Source organism: Myxine glutinosa, chromosome 4 (assembly GCF_964187855.1).
Source record: "Myxine glutinosa chromosome 4, kmMyxGlut1.1, whole genome shotgun sequence".
NCBI classification, from domain to species: domain Eukaryota; kingdom Metazoa; phylum Chordata; class Myxini; order Myxiniformes; family Myxinidae; genus Myxine; species Myxine glutinosa.
The window spans coordinates 7,187,909-7,207,637 of NC_136264.1; the positions used below are offsets into that span (position 1 = coordinate 7,187,909).

General features: G+C 47.7%; 1 protein-coding gene across 1 annotated transcript in view; it reads left to right on the forward strand.

Moving 5' to 3' along the window:
• The window catches only part of LOC137424370 (rho guanine nucleotide exchange factor 17), a 375,708-nt gene that overhangs the window by 236,362 nt on the left and 119,617 nt on the right, over nucleotides 1–19,729 (forward strand). The window contains exon 18 of the mRNA XM_078775397.1: nucleotides 10,101–10,249. Within this exon, the coding sequence (XP_078631523.1) occupies nucleotides 10,101–10,249 (149 nt within the window). The remainder of the gene's footprint in view (nucleotides 1–10,100; nucleotides 10,250–19,729) is intronic.

Consider the following 19,729-nt stretch of genomic DNA (forward strand, 5'->3'; position numbering starts at 1 on the left):
TCTTTCATTTCTTTTATTTGGCCACCCATGTCCTTCAATTGGCCCCCCATTCCATTTTTCAATCCCCCAATTTGATTTTCCAATTGCTTCCCCATTTTGTTTTCTAAATTATTTAACCCGTCTTTCATTTCTTTCATTTGGCCATCCATATCATTTTTCAATCCCCCAATTTGGTTTCCCAATTGCTCTCCCATTTGCTCACTCTGAGCATTCATCCTATGCTCTGACTCTATCATACAAGCCCTGAATTGTGCCATAAAGACTTGCAGGTCCACAACCCCTGGGTCCACTTGCAGGTCCCCGACTCGTGCCACGAAGGCAATGGTAGACGGCAGGCAAGCTCTCCGCGTGTCGTTGGCGCGGATCGGACAATTATATGGGAAAGGTGAGCTAGGCTGGGCGGTTATTCCACGGCTCACGGCCGCGTACGTAATAAACGAACCGGCTAGGCGGTTATACTGACGGTCTCAGCAAGCCCAAAGCCAAACCCCCAGCGAGTTCTTGCAATCAATGTCAAACGTGACAATCCTTTCACAAAGCGCTTATACTCTCCAGTCCTTGGTAATGCGCGAATATCCTCAAGTGCTCAAAAACCGCATAAGTCCTTTTATCATGCTCTCCACTTGCGAGTCCTCTTGATCAACGATCGCAGTTGTGTCAGTCTTTATCACGCGAGTCCTCCTGAAGGGCTTTGTGCTCGCGGTTATATAGCGCCGCTTAGAGACCCCTCTCGAATGTGCCAGCCATGTTCTCACCACGCCCCTTAAGCCATGCCCACGGAGCCCTGGTTGGTTGTTGGGGTCTTACCAGCTCCGCCCTTGATGTCTGCTTGACGTGGCCACACCCCCACCCTTGGGCTGTACCCCTTTTCCAGGCCTTACCTCGTGGCATTTGGCTGGTTTCAGCCTCCTAATGCGAGGGGCAATGGGGTGCAGACTAGATGGGCGCAATGGGGCATGGGGTGCAGACTGGATGGTGCGCAATGGAGTAAATTGGAGGGAGGGCTGCAGAATGAACGGGGCCTACTCTTATTTATTTATTTTACACAATGCAGGTATCACTATTGGAAATGGCCTTATCTCACATATACTAAGAAATAACTAACGTTCTAAGGTGACCTACGTGTTGCATGTGGACTAACTATGGGGGTAAAACCTTTAACCTTTATTAATCAAATATGTACACTTTTTCAGAACCGCAACAATATGTACCAACCAAATCTGTTTTCCTGAGCCTGGCCCTGCATTGTTGAATCCACTTGTTCCTTCAAGGCACATAAAACATGCAGGAATTTACAAGAACAACATCGTAATTTTGTGTTATCTTTCCCATTCACAAATTATGTGCGCAATTTCAGCCTGTTCATTAAATTTCCATCATTTTGTCATGCAATAATCCTAGATATCTATATTGAACAAAAGGTCCCCATGCAAATCACACAGAAAGGCTTGCATCTTTAACATTGATCATAAATCAGAACATCTCTGAATCGTCACTCAGAATGTCTGCCAGATCAAAAATACTTGCCCATTTCTGTAAGCGATATCACTCATTGTGCATCCTTTTGTCATAAATACCTTCATTCATATGAAGGTCAGCTTCATAAATACATTCATTCATATGAAGGTCAGCTTCAACCACCATTCGAGTGAATGTTAGTTCTCAGCCTGTCTAAAACACCAACAAAGCATTTTACATTCACACCCAAGTTGAACGCAGCCTAATTTTAACAGGTGCACCTGTTTCTAAAAAAATTATCACACTGCATGCATTTCATGCACACCTGCAAGCACAATATTTTCACCCATATCTCTGACACACCATTGCAAAGCACACACCCTGCCACACACCAAAACTCACTCTTGATACTCCAAGACATGCACACAATCGCTTGAGCTCATGACAAAATACAGGGAAAACACAAATACACAGTCAAACCACTGCACCCTACGCACTCAGGCTAGGGCTACAGCAAGAAGCACACAACAACAAATAACTGTTCACTGCTTAAGTGAGTGAAAACAGTTGGAACCACCGCTACAAATGCGGACACCTGTGTTTAACCTGTCAAAATCTAATTTTGACCAAACATACAAACCCTGGTGTTGGGCTAGCGGCTAGGGTGCCGCCTTAGGATCCTAGGATCCTGGGTTCGAATCCTGGTCGATCGCTGAATTAACGCCAGGGGGGTTGACTCAGCCTGTCATCCTTCCGAGGTCGGCTAATTGAGTACCAGTTCACTGGCAATTCCCTGTTTGTCGTTAAAGGCGGCAAAAAGGGTTGGCGTCAGGAAGGGCATCCGGCCGTAAAACATTGCTTCAAAAAGGGGACCAAAAAACAACAACAACCACGGTTCCCGAAAAAGGCCAACCCCCGCTTTGCGGGGAAAAATGGCCTCTAAAGGTGGTTATTTATTTTTATATATACAACCAGTTCATCACCACTTCTTCTGCAGCAAGAGTAAGTGACTGTTTAGAACCACCGCTACAAATGCGGACACCTGTGTTTAACCTGTCAAAACCAGTGGAAACCAGTTTGACAAAACACTCCTGGGGTATTTCACGCGATCAACCATCCCGTATACCCACCAACCAAATAAGCAACCAACTCACACACCAAATCACACACCACACTGAAACATCCAACTGAGATTTCAACCTGCAGCAAATTTATGCAAGAACGGACAGACAGATGATACAAATAGTTAACACAATACAACACCCTGTGACCATAATACTCGGGAATCAAAATCTGTAATCAGTTTGTTAGATACGTTACCAAGCGACCAGGAGCAAGAGGAGAGTACAGTTTGTGCTCCAGTCTTTGTTTTCCAGGTCGTCTCAGAGTTAGCAAGGTGTCACAGTCGCCATTTGATACACACACTTTGATACACACACACACAGTCACACACTCATGTACAAACACACACACCTATATAAACACATGCCCACACTCATGCATAAACACATACACACCTACATAAACACATGCCCACACTCACATATACAAACACACACACATACACACTCGTACAAACACATACACACCTATATAAACACATGCCCACACTCATGCATAAACATATACACACCTATATAAACACATGCCCACACTCACATATACAAACACACACACATGCCAACACTCATGTACAAACACATACACACCTATATAAACACATGCCCACACTCACATATACAAACACACACACACACCCACACTCATGTACAAACGCATACACACCGATATAAACACATGCCCACACTCACATATACATACACATAGCCACACATATGCAAACACACAGACCCACACATACACACACTCATGTACAAGCACATACACACTGATATAAACACATGCCCACACTCATATACAAACACATACACACCTATATAAACACATGACCACACATGTACAAACACATACACACTGATATAAACACATGCCCACACTCATATAAAAACACATACACACCTATATAAACACACTAGCAGAAGTACCCGGCATTGCCGGATGGGGGAGGGGAGGGGAGGGGGAAAAGGAGGGGAGGGGAACGGGGGGGAGGGGAGGAGAGGGGGGAAGGGGAGGAGAGGGAGGGAGGGGAGAAGAGGGGGGGGAAGTACCCGGCATTCCGTGTATAAACGTGAGCGAGAAGAGGGGGGAGGGGGAAAAGGGGGGGGAGGGGAAAAGGGAGGGGGAGGGGGAAAAGAGAGGAGGAGGGGAGGGTGGAGGGGGAAGGGAGGGGGAGGGGAGGACGGAGGTGGAGGGAAGGGGAGGGCCAGTCAACAATTACATTGCAGTTCTCATGGTCGGAGAGCAGCACAACAATCGCGACATCGTCCTGAATCTTCGCAACAGCACGAAGCGGATTTGGAGACTCACCGATCCTGTGATGCCCTCCAGTACCGGCGTTGCCGGGTGGGGGAAGGGAGACCCGTACATTCCCAACCCGTACATTCGCCCTCTCGACTCAAGCTCACTCGGACAAAAGCCTCGCACAAATTACACCGTGAAGGCCCAATGGCCATGTCTATGCCACAAATCAAGTACGTGAGCGAGTCTGGCGCACTGAATTGAAAATATATAGAATGCTCATACTCCGTGAAAAGTGAAGCCAACTGGCGACGGGGATGGAATAACTCACATTATTTCAACCTGAGAGGTGTTTCACCTCGCTCCGGTGGATTTACCTGCCGATGCGCTTATTACTTGGATTTGTCCCAATGGAGCAAGGTGATTAAGAGGTCAAAGGATACCAGAGTCAACGACTCTGAACTTCAGCTACATCTTAGCTCAGCCACAGCTAAATACAACACAAACTATACATGAATAGGCTAACAACGGCACGTTAACATTTTTTTTTTTTTCTTTACTTTAAACACTTATCGCAGACTCATGCGGCACACTCAATTGATTGTGCTTATGCGGAACATCACGTGATCGCTCTGAGCGAATCAGCGCGCTGCTCTGCCACCGGTCAGAATCCGTGTATAATATTCCTCGCTGAAAAAAAATCTATGTGAAACATGCTACTATCTATGCTAAATCATGCTAAATGCTAATCATGCTAAAATAAAATCTATGCTACTTGCTGGCGGCAAGGAACATCACGTGATCGCGTCACGAACATCATTCGTGATAACGTCATCACGTGATCGTGATCGTCATCAATATGAGCGAATCAGCGCGCTGCTCTGCCACCGATTCAGATTCGCTGAAAAAAAATATGGATCCAAAGATGAAAGAAAAAAAAACCTATGTGGTGTGAATGGCAATGTTCCTCGCTGAAATGTGAAAAAACGCAATCGCTTTTCGCTCTGAAATATGTGCGAACGCGTAACTGAGTTAATGGCGGCAAGGAACATCACGTGATCGCTCTGAGCGAATCAGCGCGCTGCTCTGCCACCGGTCAGATTCGGTGCATAATATTCCTCGCTGAAATGCGCTGAGGTAAAAATATGGTAAAAAAATATTATGAAATAAATTTTTAGGTCGGCCATGTTCTTCCCAGGCTCAATGGCCATGTCTGTGCCAAATATCAAGTACGTGAGCCTCTCCGTTTAGGAGTCTATCGGTAACATTACACACACACACACACACACACACACACACACACACACACACACACACACAAACTGTGTTTTATATATATATAGATGACCACACATGTACAAACACATACACACCTATATAAACACATGCCCACACTCACATATACAAACACACACACACACATACACTTATATAAACACAAACACACACACCTATATAAACACATGCCCACACTCACATATACACACACATATACACATATTTACACACATACGTACACAGTCTGTGCAAGTCAGTGTGAAGTCTGTGCAGACACACAATGGCATTTGGGTGTGCCCTGCTAAGATATACGGCTGCACCTTCCCCAAAAAGAGGCAGAGTCTTGCATCAGAGTCCAAAGCTACAATGGTGCTGCCCGTCTCAAAGGAAAGATATAAGCAAGACAGCTATGAAAAAAATAATGAAAGCTGGAATGCTGAGGGGCGGAGGATGTCCTCCCATGCAGAGTGTGCACTGCATTTGAAGCGAGGGGGATGAGCAGTGAAGTAGACCGATTCATGGCTGCAATCCTGAAAACAAATCTCACCTCAAGAATCAAAATGAAAGCCATAAACCAGCTAGCAGTCTCAGTGTTCCAGTTCAGCTGCAGAATAGTAAACTGACCACAAGCAGATATCAAAAAATGAGATATCAAAACAAGGAAACTCCTAACTATCCACAAAATGTTCTACAAATATCAGTGCATCCCAATAATGTACCTGCCGAGGAAAGGAGGTGGCGGCCTGATATAATTCAATCAAGTGCCCCAAGAGATGACTGTAGGATTAGCGGAGTACGTGGAAAGCTCAACAGACCACCGAATACAATTTGTGTACAAGCATGAACCCAACAAACTAGAAAAGGTATCTGTCGCTCACCTTGCAAAAAACTTCCAAAAACAGGTGTGATTGGAAGATGTCACATACCAAACCGAAACAGCAACAAATACAGCCCCAACGATTGCAAAAAAGACAAAAGAGAAATACAAGATTAAATACCAGCAGATTATATAGTGACAACTGAGAGCAAGACAAAAGAGCAGTGAAAAAAAGAGTTGGACGGGTTGGGGATAGACAAAGAAGGATCACTGGAATGGCGAAGAAGAGGTCAGCGCAACTCGGAGGAAACAAATCATTATTAATGCCCAAGATCAAGGACACGACACCAATGGATTTAAAAAGATGGCAGGACTGAGTCAACCGGACAAGTGTAGGTTCTGCAAGGTAGAAACAGAAAGCACGAGTCACCTCTCCGGATGTGAAATACTCATGTCAGAGCAGCAGCTGTACACCCAAAGACACAAAGAAGTATGTCGAATAATCCACTGGCACATCTGCAAAATCTCAATATCCCAGTTTCAGAAAACTCGTGGAAACATGAACCAAAAGCAATCACTGAAAACAAGGAAATAATGCTCATGGATGACCTGATGATCCCATCAAGTGTGAACATAGAAAACAAAACATTGCGACCAGACATAGTACTGAGCCCTGAGGTACAAAAGAAAAGAAGGCATTGCTAATTGAGGTGTTGGTCCTCAGCGATTTTGGCCCAAACGATGAATAAATCAAGAAAATGACCAAATACCAAGCCCTCAAAAATTAAATGAAAAGATCCTGGACGCTGAAGATGCTGGATGATCATGGATGCTGAAGATGCTGGATGATCATGGATGCTGAAGAGTGCCAATTTTGAACGAGTGATTATTGGAGCAATGGAAATGATACAAAGAACCTTACAGAGACCTGAAACACATCCCTGGGAATCTTAAGACAAACAAATTGCAGTTGGAAGCTGAATGAGGTTCGGTGATGATCCTCAAAATAACCCTCAGAACAAAACTTTGAGAATAAGAAAACTTCACAAACCAACCAATGGGGATTGTCCGTGCTCTGTCCTTTTCAAGCAAGGAAGCAGCACGTACCTTCAAGTCTTTGGTATGTCTTGAACCTGTCCAAGCCGGACGGGTGTTTTTTAGGAGATGCCATCTCCTTACTGGATGACCGTTGGCTCCATACTGGAGCTCATCCGCCCTTTGCCAGGTGTTGTTTTTGGTCCTGGCAGGTGTTACAGTCTCCCTCCCCACAAGGAAAGTCAGTGAGGGGTGTCGGTTTAGTCGCCGACAACCCGACCATGCGGCTCGTAGCACTGGGTTACATGTTACCAGTGGCAGGTAGCACTGGGTTACATGTTACCAGTGGCAGGTAGCACTGGGTTACATGTTACCAGTGGCAGGTAACACTGGGTTACATGTTACCAGTGGCAGGTAACACTGGGTTACATGTTACCAGTGGCAGGTAGCACTGGGTTACATGTTACCAGTGGCAGGTAGCACTGGGTTACATGTTACCAGTGGCAGGTAGCACTGGGTTACATGTTACCAGTGGCAGGTAGCACTGGGTTTCATGTTACCAGTGGCAGGTAGCACTGGGTTACATGTTACCAGTGGCAGGTAGCACTGGGTTACATGTTACCAGTGGCAGGTAGCACTGAGTTACATGTTACCAGTGGCAGGTAGCACTGGGTTACATGTTACCAGTGGCAGGTAGCACTGGGTTACATGTTACCAGTGGCAGGTAGCACTGGGTTACATGTTACCAGTGGCAGGTAGCACTGGGTTACATGTTACCAGTGGCAGTCGCGACTCCATTAGTCTGTATCCAAAGCTGTGTTTCTGCATATCTATTGAAGAATGCTTGAAGCTAAAGCTCATGTATTCCGGTGTAAGATGGACTCGTGTACTAGTCCCATTCTAGTGTAGTCTCATCCATAAATATACTGAAACGCAAAAGAAACTTACCACCTTTGAAACCTTTAAATATCAACAATAACACTGCGTGTAGTAAATGTGTGAACTTATTTGTGGACAATAGTGTCCTCACTGTCAGACAAAACGGTCACGGATGGTCACTTGAACCTTCAATGGTCACTTCATAGCACAGCTGTTGAACAGCCGTTTTGACTGTCAGCGATTAGCCAAGGGGTACGGGATGATTTTAACGAGCTGCACGTGATGTCTTGATATTGGCTTTAAAAAGGCCAGTGCAAAATGGGCATTTCAATCAACATGCCACGATTGTCAAGGGATCAACGGCAGCGTGCCCTGGGCATGCTGCAAGGCGGACTGAGCTACCGTGAGGTGGCACGTCGCCTTGGCTGTTCACACCAGACGATATTGGCCCTGGTGGACAGAGACACCCTCCACAACTCTGCAGATGACAGACCTCGATCAGGGAGGCCAGGAGTCACCACTGCAAGGCAGGACAGGCAGATGGTCCGAAGTCACCTGCGGGATCGATTCCGTCCAGCATCCCATCCCGCACTGCGGCAGAAACTCCGGGGTTGTAACAGTTCAAAATAAAACAAACCAACAATTGCTAATTGAAACATTGGCATTTTATTGATGACATGTCAAGTTTTTGACCAAGATACACCATCTCATCAGTTTGTTCTACAGTATAGAACAGCACAGGGTGCAATGTCAGTCCCCTTTCAATAGCGTGTGTGGCCACCATTGTTTTGGATACAGGCAGTGCATCGTCGGCGTATACTGCCTACCAGTCTTTGGATGGATTGCTGCTGGATTCTGTCCCACTCAGTCCTCAATGTCTGAAGCAGCTCTGCCCATGTCCTGGCCCTGCCAACTACGCGTCTCCCAAGCTCATCCCACAGGTGCTCTATGGGATTCAGGTCAGGGGAGAGTGCAGGCCACTGCATGGTGTTTATGTTCTCACCTTGGAGAAATGCAGTGGTAAAGCGAGCAGCATGGGGACGAGCGTTGTCATGCTGAAGGTTCTCAGTTCTGGGTGGTCTAGCAGGAATGGCATCAGATGAGGTCGCAGGATGTTATCCACATACCGCTGGGCGTTAAAATTCCCATCCACAACCACTAGTGGCGTCCTGTACCGGCCTGATATGGCGGCCCACACCATCACACTTGGGCCACCCCACCTGTTGGCCTGACGCACGCAACAATCGGCATATCGCTCGCCAGTTCTTCTCCAGACACACTCACGCCCATCAGGACTGTCCACACAGAACCTTGACTCATCGCTGAAAGCGACCCCGTTCCACTGCGCCAAGGTCCACCGCTGATGCTGCTGGCACCATCTCTGTCGGTTGCGGCGATTGGCAGCCGTCATCACGGGGCCTCTGTATGGTCTTCTGGCAGTCAGACCATAGTCATGCAGTCGTCTTCGTGCAGTATCATTGAAGATCTGTGGGTTTCCACGCCCCGGAGTTTCTGCCGCAGTGCGGGATGCTGGACGGAATCGATCCCGCAGGTGACTTCGGACCATCTGCCTGTCCTGCCTTGCAGTGGTGACTCTTGGCCTTCCTGATCGAGGTCTGTCATCTGCAGAGTTGTGGAGGGTGTCTCTGTCCACCAGAGCCGATATCGTCTGGTGTGAACAGCCAAGGCGACGTGCCACCTCACGGTAGCTCAGTCCACCTTGCAGCATGCCCAGGGCACGCTGCCGTTGATCCCTTGACAATCGTGGCATGTTGATTGAAATGCCCATTTTGCACTGGCCTTTTTAAAGCCAATATCAAGACATCACGTGCAGCTCATTAAAATCATCCCGTACCCTTTGGCTAATCACTGACAGTCAAAATGGCTGTTCAACAGCTGTGCTATGAAGTGACCCTTGAAGGTTCAAGTGACCATCCGTGACCGTTTTGTCTGACAGTGAGGACACTATTGTCCACAAATAAGTTCACACATTTACTACAAGCAGTGTTATTGTTGATATTTAAAGGTTTCAAAGGTGGTAAGTTTCTTTTGCGTTTCAGTATATGAAGCCGACAGATCTTCAGTTAAGTGCACAGTGGGGCATTTTAAGCGTCGTCACTTGATGTGCATATCATAAACATCTCTTTTGGTAAGAGGAAAACACAAGGGATACATTACTCATTGTTTCAGAATTTCCTGTTATTCATTTAAAATCACACTCGTGTCATTACGTATGTGCTGGTCAAGCTTTTGCCTAACGTGTATGCATCTGCAGGTGGAGTTTGGGAATTGAACAAGCCACATGTGCTCCATGTGGGATCAGCAGCAGTGCCAGTTCTTGGAATGGCGGTTGCGGAGGGCCACCTCTGGTGTGGAAGCCTCAGCTTGTTGCTCGTGCTTGATCCACAAAAGCTTCACGTTGAGGTTTGGTTTCCATATTGTCGTGTTCCTTGCGATTAAAATCTTTCTAAGGAACGGATAGCCGAACAAGCTGTTACTCCGAAACATTCAGTTCAATATGTGGTGGAGTGAATACAAATGGGGGAGGAGGAGGAAGATACTGAAGAGCACTCACCTGAATGGATCCCACCGGCAGTCTCCAAACCTTGCAATAAATAAACTCAAACGACAACGGATTTAAAATGTACAAAAATAAACAGATTTATTAAAAGAAATGCGGGTAACAAAGACATGCACGATAAACTGAATTCCTAAACGGGACGTCCCCACAAACAGACACAAACACAGACGAAGGATAAAATAATGTTGGATAAAATAACGATGTGTGGTTATTTAGTGCACTTAGCTCTGATCGCTGGTGGGGTCTCGTCAGAGGTCATAAAGATCGTCCAGGCCCCGGGCGCACAGTCTGGACGTGGCTCTGGTGTTGGCGGGAAAGCCGCTCGCTCCCGCGCTGCTAGGCCTCAGTACGCCCTTGTTCACTAGGCCGCGCCCGATGGCATGGAACAGGCCTTCCAAGCGAATCAAACGGGCCGTGTGCAGCTCGCTCCTTGGGCTGTGCCTGTCTTCGTCATCTTTGGTGGGAAACTGCAGCCCTCGGTCCGCGGCTCTGCCTCTGCCTCTGCACGTCTGCCAGTGGTGTCTTCGAACACGGCCAGTCCGATCGCTTCCTTGAGCCCGTGGTGCAAGCACAACCGTTTGCATTAATGTCCAGAACGAGAAGAGCAAGAGCAAGAAGGAACGTCGACACACGACTGTCCTCTATCGCATGTATGTCCGCCAGCGCGTTCCTTTATCGTTCAGGCTCTCCCGTCCTCCGTCCTGCTTCGCCAATCAGCGAGTTGCTCCCTACCAGTCCTTCCCATCAATCAAAACCTTCACCACTCACGGCTCCTCGGGGCGTAGCCTCGACCTGCCCGACCTATGTGTGCCATCCAGGTTGGAGTTGTCAGCGGCAGCGCTCAATGCATGACTTCCGGTGATCTTTTTAATTAGGGCCTTTATAATGGGAGATCTCGCGAGTTCTTTGTCGGCGACGGCACAGTTTTTCGAAGCTGTCCACGCTTTCGAAGTTAAGTAATTGTTCACAATTGTATTTTTGTCAAAACTGTATGTTTGTCAAAAATTGTATAGTATGTCCCTAAGAAGATTCTTGGTGTTAATTTTTCATACCTGCATAAAAAATCGTGGGTTATTTCGTGCCGCATTTTTTTGCGGCCGAGTACTTTGTTTGCGACCTTGAGGATTTTTCTCTCTCAGCGATCGATTGTGGTCCATTTACTTTCGTTCTCAGTTTTTCCCAGTCTTTTCATCCCATACTTCCTTGTTTAAAATCTTAACAACAAAAATTTTTTTTCCTTCTTTGTTCTTATTCGTTGTTCTGATTCGTTCGTTCGTTCTTCGACCACGTGTTTCACCCCCATTTCCCCAGATAGTTTTCACTGCTCAATTTAAAAATGTTTAAACTTTCCCTGAAGTACTGTATTCTGTCGTGTATTATAACACCTTTTTCTTCTTCTTTAAAAGGTGGCTTTCGACTTGCTCACCAAATCTATTCATTCCAAAAAAAAATTCCATCTCTTACAGTTCCTCTTTTCTACATTCCCTAAACTCTCCTGCACTCCATCCCCCCTCCGCCCTCCAGTGTCCTTAAACGTATCTTTGACTCAAAGGTCACAAGAAACTCATTTTGCAATAAATGTTCGTTTCCCATTAATCACACAACACTTTCTATATTCCAATCTCACCGCTCTCCTCCAAATCTTCCCCATCACCCATCCCTTTCAAATCTCCCAACTTTCCCCTCCCCTCAAAATCTTCCCCATCACCCATCCCTTTCAAATCACCCCCCTTGCCCCTTCCCTCCTAAACTCCCCCCACTCCCCTCCCCACGTAAACTCCCCCCTAACCCCTACCCTCATAAACTCCCCCCTCGCCCCTCCCCTTCAAATCTCCCCACCCTCATTTTTTCTCCATTTCCCCCCTCTCACCCCTCCTCCTCAAAGCGTCCTCCCCGCTTCTTCCCCTTTCCAACTCTCACTTCCATCTCTCCCAACCTTCTGCCTCGCTCTGCCCCCTCCCCCCCTCAAATAACACCTCACTGTGCCTCACCCGATCACCATCAAACCTTTTGTCATACCCATCCTTCCCTTTCTCCTAGCTATTCTGAAATATCTGACACACTTTCAACAGCTCTCCCTACCTCTTCTTCCTCTTCCACATCTTACCCTACCCCTTTCCCCCCCCCCCCCCCCTGTTCTGTATCCGATGCTCCCCCTTCCCCTTCATTAACGGTATGGACCTCAAACATCCGGGGCCTTCACTCAAATTTGACTGGTCTCTCCATACAGGTTGCTTCTGACAAACCAGACTTGATCTGCTCAACAGAAACTTTCCTTCTTCATGATGTCTCTGATTCCTTAATACCTCTCCCGGGTTACTCCCTCCTCCATATGATAGACCTGAGCCTCATCCTGGAGGCAGGGTTGCTGTCTTTATCAAAAACTCTCTTCCTCACTCGCCCTGCACTGCCCTCTCTCCACCTCACCCCCAGGATTACCTCTGGCTACGGCTTCCCCTTCACTCCGTCCACCAAACAGTGATGACTCCATCTACATCTCGCTGTCTGATAATATGGACCAACTTCTATCTACTCATCCCAACTCTCTCTTCCTCATATGTGGTGATTTCAATTGTCACCATGCCAGTTGGCTGGGTGTGGGTACCTCTCTCACCAGCCATGGCTCCTCAGCAAAGGACTTCTGCGACTCACTGGGACTGACACAATCTGTCAATTTCCCGACCCGGGTCTCAGGCAACGGAGCATCTTCTCTTCTCGACTTGGTTATGACTAACTTCCCTGCAAATGTCTGCTGCTCTTCTTCTGCTCCAATCGGCTCAGCTGATCATGTGCCTGTTAAAGTGGACATCTCTCTGACCATTCTCAGAGAGCCTCCTCAGCGTCGACGAGTCTGGCATTTCACTCAGGCCAACTGACACGGTCTTCAAGCAACCATCAATCATCTGGACTGGTCTCCCATCTCCACCGCCTCTGACATCAATTCTTCCTGGGAATTCTTCCAAAGTAAATTGCTCTCTCTCATGCACAGATTTATCCCATCTCACCTTCAGCTGTCATACCCTTCCTCCCGTCCATGGTACACAGAATCTTGTGGTGAGGCAGTTGCCCAGAAACAACTTGGCTTCGTCTCCTGGAAAGCAAATCCAACGGAAGGAAATCTCATTTCCTTTCACAAAGCCCGAAACAAGTGTGTGTCCACCCTCAGGAGAGCCAGGAAACAATATCTCTCCACTCTCAAGACTGAACTCTCAAACCTGTCTCCCTTTTCCAAATCTTGGTGGCATCTGGTCAAATCCGTTTTTGGTGTATGTTCCCCCTCCATCCCCTCGCTTACCTCAAACTGCTACACAGCTGACTCCGCACGTGAAAAAGCTGAATGCCTCAACTCTGTGTTTACCTCTAAATCTTGTGTCCCAAACCCATCCCTCTTTGTACCCACCATACTCAGTCGGACCCAGCTGTTCCTGGACTCTGTGTCCTTTCCTCCTGACAAGGTGGAAAAATTTCTGTCAACCCTCGACTCTGATTCTGCAACTGGACCTGACGGCATCAGCCCACGGGTCCTAAAATCCTGCTCCGCCGCTCTTTCACTCCCTCTCTCTGTCCTCTTCACCCTCTCTTTTGCTCAAGGTCATCTGCCATCACCTTGGAAATCAGCCAACATCACCGCTTTACACAAAAAAGTTGCAAAAACAGATCCCTGCAACGACAGACCAATCAGCCTTCTCCCAATTATCAGCAAAGTCATGGAATCCATCATTGCTTTGGATATCAAATCTTTCCTCTTCTCAAATGGCTTGATCTCTGATCATCAATTTGGTTTCAGACCTGGTCACTCTGCTCTGGACATGCTGCTTCTGCTGTCTCAACAATGGATGGAGGTCCTCAATGCCAAACAGGAAATTAGACCTGTCTCCCTTGACATATCACGTGCCTTCGATGCGGTCTGGCACCCCGCTCTGCTCACCAAACTCTCCTCTTTTGGTATCCATGGAAATCTCCACGCTTGTCTTGCGGAGAGAAATTTCACTTCTTTCACCTCCCACATCGGGAGAAATGTGGGAGGGCTTGGGGGCAGGAGGTATGGGCAGGCGGGCGGGGTGGGAGAAGTATAGAGCACATGAACACTGGAAGGACTTCCAGGAAAGAAGTGGGAATTTCAAAGAAGTGAATCTGGGGTGAAATTAGCGGGGGCAGAAAAGATCAAGGTTTTGGATGGGGAAAGTTAAGAGATGGTGGTGAACAGCTGTTTTAAAGACCTGGAGGGAGGAGTGGAATTGAAGAGAGTGAGGGAGTTTGTTCCAGAAGCGGGAGAAAAGAGGAATGAAGGAGTGAAGGTGAGCAGAGAGTCTTGATTTTGGCAGTTTCACCATAAGAGGGTTGCAGGCAGATCTTGTGCGACCTGAAGGAATATTGGGGGGACAGAGCACATAGATAGCTGGGGGAGCCAGGCCGAAGAGGAGACGGTAGAAGACAGAAAGTCCACCAACCTGCCTGCGGTGAGTGAGTGAAAGGCCCTCGGAGTTAGCTTCATCGCAGGAGATTCCAATGATTCTGAAAGCTTTGGTTTCAACAGCGTGAAGCCGAGCTGGGTGTAAGGCAGGAGCACCGGCCCAGAGGGGGGGAACAGTATTCCATTGAGCTGCGGATGAAAGCCTTGAATGTGGTGAGGAGCTCAGGTGTGCCAAGGAAGGACTTCGCACGACGGAGCATGCCCAGTCGGGGACTGGCTTTGGAGGCCAGCTTGGAAATGTGGTATTCCCATGAAAGATCATGGCAGATAGTGAGACCCAAAAGCTTGAGCGACAGAATTTCTTGGAGAGGATTATTCAGAAAGTGGATGGGAGGGTTTTCCAGTCGGTCTTTTCGGAGAGACATCGTAAGAGTGTGAGATTTGTCAGGATTGAAAGGCATGTTCCACTTGTTTAACCTTTCTGTGATTTTGTCCAGGTCTGCAGAGAGTGAGGAGGCTGCAGACTGCCGATCTGAGGGATGAGGAATGGAGCGGCAGACAGTGGAGTCATCAGCAAAGAGACAGAGAGGATTTCCCAGAGAGTCGGAGAGATCATTGATGAAGACCAGAAATAGCACAGGGCCCAGAACACTACCTTGGGGAACTCCAGCCAGAACAGGAAGGGGATATGAGAGAAATCCATTCAGAGCCACACGTTGCCTACGACCAGAGAGGAAGTCCGCAAGCCATGAGTGGAGATTTCCATGGATACCATAGGAGGAGAGTTTGGTGAGCAGACCTGGGTGCTATACCGTATCAAAGGCACATGATATGTCAAGTGAGACAGCTCTGATTTCCTGTTTGGCATTGAGGACCTTCATCCATTGTTGAGACAGCAGAAGCAACATGTCCAGGGTAGAATGACCTGGTCTGAATCCAAATTGATGATCAGAGATCAAGCCATTGGAGAAGAGGAAGGATTTGATATCCAAAGCAATGATGGAATCCATGACTTTGCTGATAATTGGAAGGAGGCTGATTGGTCTGTAGTTGCAAGGTTCTGTTTTTGCACCTTTTTTGTGTAAAGCGGTAATGTTTGCTGATTTCCAAGATGCTGGCAGATGACCTTGAGCAAAAGAGAGGGTGAAAAGAACAGAGAGAGGGTGAGATAGAGCGGCAGAGCAGGATTTTAGGACACGTGGGCTGATGCCGTCTGGTTCAGTTGCAGAATCAGAGTCGAGGTTTGACAAAAACTTCTCCACCTTGTCAGGAGAGAAAGACACACAGTCCAGGAGCAGTTGGGTTCGACTGGGAAAGGTGGGAACAGAGAGAGATGGGTTTGGGACACAAGATTTTGAGGCAAACACAGAGTTGAGGCATTCGGCTTTGTCACGTACGGTGTCAACTGTGTAGCCATTTGATGTAAGGGAGGGGATGGAGGGGGAACAAACACCAGAAACGGATTTGACCAGACGCCACCAGGATTTGGAGGAAGGAGACAGGTTTGAGAGTTCAATCTTGAGTGTGGAGAGATAGTGCTTCCTGTCATTCCTGAGGGTAGACACACACTTGTTCCGAGCTTGGTGCAAGGAACTGAGATTGCCTTCAGTTGGATTTGCCTTCCAAGAGGCAAAGGCAAGTTGTTTCAGGGCAACTGCCTCACCACAAGATTCAGTTTATCATGGATGGGAGGAAGGGTAAGACAACTGGTGATTTCAATTGTCACCATGCCAGTTGGCTGGGTGTGGGTACCTCTCACCAGCCATGGCTCTTTTTTTTTTTTTTTTTTTTCTTTTCTTTTTTTTGTATACTGAATCGAGGCTCGTGAAAGAGCTAACATTTACTTCACAAACAAATCAACCAGACAAACAAAACACACAAAAAGCGGGAGCGGAAAACAAGATGGGGAGAGAAGGGGAAGCACACAAACACAACATTTGAGAGCAGGGAGATGTGTGCAAGGGAGAGGGCTTGGGGGGAGGAGGCCTGGGAAGGGGGGGGGGGGGGTGGAGGGAGAAGTATAAAACACAAGGACACCAATGACTTCCAGGACAGAAGTTGGTATTTCAAAAAAGTGGAATTGGGGTGAAATTAGCGGGGGTAGAAAAGATCAAGGTTTTGGATGGGGGAAGATAAGAGATGGTGGTGAACAGCTGTTTTAAAGACCTGGAGGGTGGAGTGCGATTGAAGAGCGTGAGGGAGTTTGTTCCAGAGGCGGGAGAAAAGAGGAATGAAGGAGGGAAGGTGAGCAGAGAGTCTTGATTTTGGCAGTTTGACCATAAGAGGGTTGCAGGCATATCTTGTGCGACCTGTAGGAATATTTGCGGGACAGAGCCCAGAGAGAGCTGGGGGGGCAAGGCCAGAGAGGAGTCGGTAGAAGATGGAAAGACCACCAACCTGCCTGTGGTGAGTGAGTGAGAGGCCCTTGGAGTTAGCTTCATCGCGGGAGATTCCAATGATTCTGAATGCTTTGGTTTCAACAGCGTGAAGACGAGCTAGGTGTGAGGCAGGAGCACCAGCCCAGAGGGGAGAGCAGTATTCCATTGAGCTGCGGATGAAAGCCTTGTATGTGGTGAGGAGCTCAGGTGTGCCAAGGAAGGACTTCGCACGACGGAGGATGCCCAGTCGGCGACTGGCTTTGGAGGCCAGATTTGAAATGTGGTTTTCCCAGGAAAGATCATGGCAGATAGTGAGACCCAAAAGCTTGAGTGACAGAACTTCTTGGAGAGGATTATTCAGAAAGTGGATGGGAGGGTTGTTCAGTCGGTCTTTTCGGAGAGACATCGTAAGAGTGTGAGATTTGTCAGGATTGAAAGACATGTTCCACTTGTTTGCCCAGTCTGTGATTTTGTCCAGGTCTGCAGAGAGTGAGGAGGCAGCAGACTGCCGATCTGAGGGATGAAGAATGGAGCGACAGAGAGTAGAGTCATCAGCAAAGAGATACAGAGGATTTTCAAGAGTCAGAGAGATCATTGATGAAGACCAGAAAAAGCACAGGGCCCAGAACACTGCCTTGTGGAACTCCAACCTGAACAGGAAGAGGAGATGAGAGAAACCCATTCAGGGCCACACGTTGACTACGACTAGAGAGGAAGTCCGCCAGCCATGCGTGGAGATTTCCATGGATACCAAAAGAGGAGAGTTTGGTGAGCAGAGCGGGGTGCCAGACCGTATCGAAGGCACGTGATATGTCAAGGGAGACTGCTCTAATTTCCTGTTTGGCATTGAGGACCTCCATCCATTGTTGAGAAAGCAGAAGCAGCATGTCCAGAGTAGAGTGTCCAGGTCTGAAACCAAATTGATGATCAGAGATCAAGCCATTGGAGAAGAGGAAAGATTTCATATCTGAAGCAATGATCTCTTCAGCAAAGGACTTCTGTGACTCACTGACACAATCTGTCAATTTCCCGACCCGGATCTCAGTCAACGGAGCATCTTCTCTTCTGGACTTGGTTATAACTAACTTCCCTGAAAATGTCTGCTGCTCTTCTTTTGCTCCAATTGGCTCATCTGATTATGTGCTGGTTAAAGTGGACATCTCTCTGACCATTCTCAGAGAGCCTCCTCAGCGTCGACGAGTCTGGCATTTCACTCAAGCCAACTGGCACGGTCTTCAAGCAGCCATCAATCATCTGGACTGGTCTCCCATCTCTTCCGCCTCTGACATCAACTCATCCTGGGATTTCTTCCAAAGTAAATTGCTCTCTCTCATGCACAGATTTATCCCATCTCGTCTTCAGTTGTCATACCCTTCCTCCCGTCCATGGTACACGGAATCTTGTGGTGAGGCGATTGCCCAGAAACAACTTGCTTTCGTCTCCTGGAAAGCAAATCCAACGGAAGGAAATCTCATTTCCTTTCACAAAGCCCGAAACAAGTGTGTGTCCACCCTCAGGAAAGACAGGAAACAATATCTCTCCGTTCTCAGGACAGAACTCTCTTATATGTCTCCCTCTTCCAAATCCTGGTGGCGTCTGGTCAAATCTGTTTCTGGTGTTTGTTCCCCCTCCATCCCCTCCCTCACCTCAAACTTGCTATACGGCTGACTCCGCACGTGAAAAAGCAGAATGCCTCAACTCTGTGTTTGCCTCTAAATCTTGTGTCCCAAACACATCCCTCTCTGTACCCACCGTACCCAGTCGTACCCAGCTGCTCCTGGACTCTGTGTCCTTTCCTCCTGACAAGGTGGAAAAGTTTCTGTCAACCCTCGACTCTGATTGTGCAACTGGACCTGACGGCATCAGCCCACGGGTCCTAAAATCCTGTTCTTCCGCTCTTTCACTCCCCCTCTCTGTTCTCTTCTCCCTCTCTTTTGCTCAAGGTCATCTGCCATCTGCTTGGAAATCTGCCAACATCACCGCTTTGCACAAAAAAGGTGCAAAAACAGATCCCAGCAACTACAGACCAATCAGCCTTCTCCCAATTATCAGCAAAGTCATGGAATCCATCATTGCTTCAGATATGAAATCTTTCGTTTTCTCCAATGGCTTGATCTCTGATCATCAATTTGGTTTCAGACCTGGTCACTCTACACTGGATATGCTGCTTCTGCTTTCTCAACAATGGATGGAGGTCCTCAATGCCAAACAGGAAATTAGAGCTGTCTCCCTTGACATATCACGTGCCTTCGATGCGGTCTGGCACCCCGCTCTGCTCACCAAACTCTCCTCTTTTGGTATCCATGGAAATCTCCACGCATGGCTGGCGGACTTCCTCTCGAGTCGTAGTCAACGTGTGGCCCTGAATGGGTTTCTCTCATCTCCTCTTCCTGTTCAGGCTGGAGTTCCCCAAGGCAGTGTTCTGGGCCCTGTGCTTTTTCTGGTCTTCATCAATGATCTCTCTGACTCTCTTGAAAATCCTCTCTATCTCTTTGCTGATGTGATGACTCTACTCTCTGTCGCTCCATTCT